The 5,921-nt window shown below is 23.5% G+C and overlaps 1 protein-coding gene and 1 long non-coding RNA gene across 2 annotated transcripts; both read left to right on the top strand.

Moving 5' to 3' along the window:
• The first annotated feature begins 105 nt into the window (after positions 1–105).
• Positions 106–721, top strand: LOC111686220. The gene is made up of 4 exons (XM_023448567.2): positions 106–201; positions 279–362; positions 415–474; positions 549–721. The coding sequence occupies exons 1-4, from the start codon at positions 129–131 to the stop codon at positions 719–721; spliced, it is 390 nt and encodes a 129-aa protein (XP_023304335.2). The 5' UTR covers positions 106–128.
• Positions 722–2,519: 1,798 nt separating this feature from the next.
• Positions 2,520–2,828, top strand: LOC124419958. The gene is made up of 2 exons (XR_006940946.1): positions 2,520–2,567; positions 2,736–2,828. It is a non-coding gene; the product is annotated as an uncharacterized LOC124419958 (long non-coding RNA).
• Positions 2,829–5,921: the final 3,093 nt, after the last annotated feature.

The following is a 5,921-nucleotide window of genomic DNA, read 5'->3' as shown; positions in this document are numbered from 1 at the left end:
GTTTTGGCTAATTATTTTAATTTATTCACGGTCATTGGTGAAAATATTATTTAGAACATTTTCTAAAACATTTCAATTAACAATTTATATGTAAGACATCGTAATTCGCGAAACTGTCTTTTACAAAAATGTTTCTTCAATATATTTTATTTTATTGCCTAATGCAACATGTGTTACCGATGGAGGTGGAAGTTAATAATGGTAAGTAAAATTATACATACATAGATATGTATGTACATCACATGATGAAAAATACAAAATCTATCTAACTGCAACAGAATGTAAATTTGCCGAAGACTCTCTTGAGCGCACATCAGCAAATGATCTTCATTTCTCTAAAGGACTTTGTGATGAAGCTTACGGTAAAGTGAATATATTTTCATAAAAACTTGTTCATTAAATAAATTCTTGCAGAGGAATGTTATAATGCAGCTGAGGATGAACTTAAAAGAGAAGCTTGCAGTTATCCACGTAGTAAGTTTCTCATTTTTTTTTTTTGGAATTTATTAAAATTAGAGTTTACTTAAACGGAAACATTTTCTTTAAAGACAACTGTGTGAACGGATTTATAGGTCATTACGAAACTATTATTGAGGATTCAGAATATGCAACCAAACTATTTAAAGACGCACTGAGCGGTATTACTGATGATTGCTATGGATTATGTAAATATGATTTAGTTTTTAAGAAATTAGTCGATGAACATGTATTCTGTGAATAAATTGGAAAAAAAACTAAAATTGTACGTTTTTTTATAAAATATATTACATGCTTAATAAATTATATACGTATATCAAACAAACATAACAAATTTAACATAATTATGAGCTCAAAAGCCTCATTCGGGGGATATGGTTGTATGGAGCCTAGGTGAAATAACTGGAAAAATTTTAACTTGTTTCAGTTCATAAAATGGAAGCTCAACAACGTCAATCTCAACCACAATCCGTTGTTAATAGTGAGGTTACCACGTTCTCTAAGATGTGTATAAAATTTAGATTTCGACAACGAATTGTTACATAGTGTTGTCGTACTTATGTATATACTTTGACAACAGATGTTATTGAAAGATAAAAAATTCTTTGGTGTCAATTTGGTACTAGGCGTGTATAATATATATATTCTCTCTTTTCGCTCTTTGTATAGTCTATATTTTCGATAAGATTTGTTTATATTATTGACTATAGTCTATTCTATAGTCTAGCCTCTATTCTATTTTATAGTCTAATCTGTAGTGATGTTAACGATATTGATTAAGTGAGAATTTACTAACTTTTAAAATGTTTTATTTGTTACAGTATATGCAATATTTCAGCGTTCTAAATAATTTGAACTATTTCGCTATTAATATTTTATCGTTAATGGTTGCAACGCTGTATAGCTATTTTAGCGATAACTTACTTACTTACCTACTTACCTACTTACTTACTTACTTACTTACTTACTTACTTACTTACTTACTTACTTACTTTCTTACTTACTTACTTACTTCCTTACTTACTTACTTACTTACTTACTTCCTTACTTACTTACTTATTTATTTACTTACTTACTTACTTATTTACTTACTCACTTACTTATTTATTTACTTACTTACTTACTTACTTACTTACTTACTTACTTACTTACTTACTTACTTACTTACTTACTTACTTACTTACTTACTTACTTACTTACCTACTTACCTACCTACTTACTTACTTACTTACTTACTTACTTACTCACTCTCTTACTTACATAGTTACTGATTTAGTTAGTTAGTTAATTACTTTGGTTGTTAGTTAGTTAGTTAGTTAGTTAGTTAGTTAGTCAGTTAGTTAGTTAGTTAGTTAGTTAGTTAGTTAGTTAGTTAGTTAGTTAGTTAGTTAGTTAGTTAGTCAGTTAGTTAGTTAGTTAGTCAGTTAGTTACTTAGTTAGTTAGTTAGTTACTTAGTTAGTTAGTTAGTTAGTTAGTTAGTTAGTTAGTTAGTTAGTTAATTAATTAATTTGTTAGTTAGTTAGTTAGTTAGTTAGTTAGTTAGTTAGTTATTTAGTTAGTTATTTAGTTAGTTTGTTAGTTAGTTAGTTAGTTAGTTAGTTAGTTAGTTAGTTAGTCAGTTAGTTAGTTAGTTATTTAGTTAGTTTGTTAGTTAATTAGTTAGTTAGTTAGTCAGTTAGTTAGTTACTTAGTTAGTTATTTAGTTAGTTAGTTAGTTAGCTAGCTAGCTAGCTAGCTAGTTAGTTAGTTAGTTAGTCAGTCAGTCAGTTAGTTAGTTAGTTAGTTAGTTAGGTAGTTAGTTCTCTAAAAACAGTTTATTTAATCAAGAATTTTTTTAGTTTAGGTTAAGTTCAACTTGAAAATCTATGTTATTTAGTTATTTAGTTATTTAGTTATTTAATTATTTAGTTATTTAGTTATTTAATTATTCAGTTATTTAGTTATTTAGTTATTTAGTTATTTAGTTATTTAGTCATTTAGTTATTTAGTTATTTAGTTATTTAGTTATTTAGTTATTTAGTTATTTAGTTATTTAGTTCTATTAAATATGTCTTGATATGTTGCCTACTTCCACAGGTGTTAACTCAAGGTTAGTAAGATACTGTTTAGCTGGATCGATATTTTACTATGTAAGTGATTATTTTGTTCGATAGTGAGTAAAGAGAGCGTATGATCAAAATTATAGGCCAATATTTACAAACATCAGCTTAAACTACTTCTTATACTCTCAAGTACAAAATCTATCCTTTCTTTATAGAATGTATATTTCCTGAAAACGATCCTGAGCACACAGCAGCAATTGATCTCGTCTATGGCAGAGAGTATTGCATTGATATGTTTGGTAAATTTTGTGTTTTTTTATCAATAGAAAGAAATTTCATTAATTACTATACTATTTTCCAGTCAAATGTTCAAAAAGACACAGGGATACTTGTTTTCGTTTATATGGTAAAGTTTGTTTTAATTTTGGATTTGTTAAGAAAGAAATTTTCTTTTTATAAATATTTTAATTTCAGATAACTGTTTGAAAAATATGATAGAAGAATATAAAAGTACTATATCAGGTTATGAAGTTTCAAGAAATCGTTTTAATAAAGCTGAGGAAGAGGCTGGTAATAATTGTGATCCAATTTGTTTTTATCACATAATTTATCAAAAATTATATTATGATCGTGTGTTCTGTGTGTAGAGGTGTTAAAACTTTAAGATCGAAAAATAAATAAAGAACACAAATAAGTTTCGTTTTTCATAATATAAAGACTAATCGAGAAGTTTTTTAATGCCAAATTATAAATGAAAATGTAATTATTTTTTTTTTAATAAAAATTAAAAATTATTTTTTTATTTTAAATTTTGTGTAACGTGTACTGCTATAATTTTGTTTTTAAGTGTATTTTATTATTTATAACTTTATTCTTTATTTATATAAAATATTAGCATAAAATGCAAATAAATATTAATAAAAGTAATTTATTAAATTTTTTGTTTTAAACAATTTTTTGTTCAAATTAATTAATTTTTATTACAAAATATATAACAGTAATACTTCCTTTTTGATTGCTGAACTTTCTAAATGGAATTTCCAACTTCTAAATGTTTCTTAAAAACAAACAAACAAATCAAATTACGAAACGAAGAAACAAAAGTAATAAAACAAATTAAAACAGCAAAATGTTTACAAAACAATTTGCAACTTTTAAATTAAATTAAAAGAAAAAAACGTAGAAGAAAACGCAATAAAATTTGAAAACCCACTACAAAAAAAAAGTAATTTAAAATCCATTAAAATCATATTAATAAAACAATATAAAATTAATTTATTTATTTGTTTATGTTTAATAAACTTTAATCACAAACAAAAAACAAAAAAAAAAAATTAATAAAAATTTTTCCAAATTCAAAATTTCGATTTGATTAAACTCAACGAACAAAAACAATATGTAGTGTTTTTTTTAATTAATTATTTAAACACAACTAGTGACTAGGTACTGAAACCAGAACCATTTTAAATTAGATAAAAAAAAACAATTCTAAACCCCAGATACTGTTTTCCTATACGATGCCGAACTTTGAATTAATAATTATGATAAGAGTAGAAAAAAAATGCGTCGTCGACATGTCGTAAAAGTAAGAATTAATAAAATATAAAACACATTTTATTTGAATATTTATTAAAATGTTTACTCTTTGTTTAATCTAATGAGCTGCTACTAGCATTTTGTTTTATTTTTTAATTTATTATAAATTTTTATAAACATTTATGTTTCTAAATGTTGTAGTATTTGTGTGAATAGTATCGAAATTGAATCATAGCTTCGAGAATCTCTAATTATTCTAATGATATGGAAAGGCAAGTCTAACATTCTTTAAGATACAGTGGGAGAGAAAAGTTATGAATGGGTAAAAAGCTAATACAACGAAAAAATTCTGTCAGAACAGATGTCGTGGTAACTAAGTAATTAACTAACAAAATAACTAAATAACGAAATAACGAAATAACTAAATAACTAAATAACTAAATAACTAAATAACTAAATAACTAAATAACTAAATAACTAAATAATTAAATAATTAAATAACTAAATAACTAAATAACTAAATAACTAAATAACTAAATAACTAAATAACTAAATAACTAAATAACTAAATAACTAAATAACTAAATAACTAAATAACTAAATAACTAAATAACTAAATAACTAAATAACTAAATAACTAAATAACTAAATAACTAAATAACTAAATAACTAAATAACTAAATAACTAAATAACTAAATAACTAAATAACTAAATAACTAAATAACTAAATAACTAAATAACTAAATAACTAAATAACTAAATAACTAAATAACTAAATAACTAAATAACTAAATAACTAAATAACTAAATAACTAAATAACTAAATAACTAAATAACTAAATAACTAAATAACTAAATAACTAAATAACTAAATAACTAAATAACTAAATAACTAAATAACTAAATAACTAAATAACTAAATAACTAAATAACTAAATAACTAAATAAGTAAATAACTAAATAACTAAATAACTAAATAAATAAATAACTAAATAACTAAATAACTAAATAACTAAATAACTAAATAACTAAATAACTAAATAACTAAATAACTAAATAACTAAATGACTAAATAACTAAATAACTAAATAACTAAATAACTAAATAACTGAATAATTAAATAACTAAATAACTAAATAATTAAATAACTAAATAACTAAATAACTAAATAACATAGATTTTCAAGTTGAACTTAACCTAAACTAAAAAAATTCTTGATTAAATAAACTGTTTTTAGAGAACTAACTACCTAACTAACTAACTAACTAACTAACTGACTGACTGACTAACTAACTAACTAACTAGCTAGCTAGCTAGCTAGCTAACTAACTAACTAACTAAATAACTAACTAAGTAACTAACTAACTGACTAACTAACTAACTAATTAACTAACAAACTAACTAAATAACTAACTAACTAACTGACTAACTAACTAACTAACTAACTAACTAACTAACTAACTAACAAACTAACTAAATAACTAACTAAATAACTAACTAACTAACTAACTAACTAACTAACTAACTAACAAATTAATTAATTAACTAACTAACTAACTAACTAACTAACTAACTAACTAACTAACTAAGTAACTAACTAACTAACTAAGTAACTAACTGACTAACTAACTAACTAACTGACTAACTAACTAACTAACTAACTAACTAACTAACTAACTAACTAACTAACTAACTAACTAACTAACTGACTAACTAACTAACTAACTAACTAACTAACTAACAACCAAAGTAATTAACTAACTAACTAAATCAGTAACTATGTAAGTAAGAGAGTGAGTAAGTAAGTAAGTAAGTAAGTAAGTAAGTAGGTAGGTAAGTAGGTAAGTAAGTAAGTAAGTAAGTA

The sequence above is a fragment of the Lucilia cuprina genome, chromosome 5, assembly GCF_022045245.1.
Source record: "Lucilia cuprina isolate Lc7/37 chromosome 5, ASM2204524v1, whole genome shotgun sequence".
Lineage (NCBI taxonomy): Eukaryota > Metazoa > Arthropoda > Insecta > Diptera > Calliphoridae > Lucilia > Lucilia cuprina.
This window is presented reverse-complemented; position numbering and strand designations above follow the sequence as displayed.

Bases quoted from the DNA above. Each gene is read 5' to 3' on its own strand.
- LOC111686220 (XM_023448567.2), top strand. From the start codon at position 129: ATGTTTCTTCAATATATTTTATTTTATTGCCTAATGCAACATGTGTTA. The intron at 363-414 runs GTAAAGTGAATA...AAATTCTTGCAG, and splicing joins ACTTTGTGATGAAGCTTACG to AGGAATGTTATAATGCAGCT. The intron at 475-548 runs GTAAGTTTCTCA...TTTTCTTTAAAG, and splicing joins AGCTTGCAGTTATCCACGTA to ACAACTGTGTGAACGGATTT.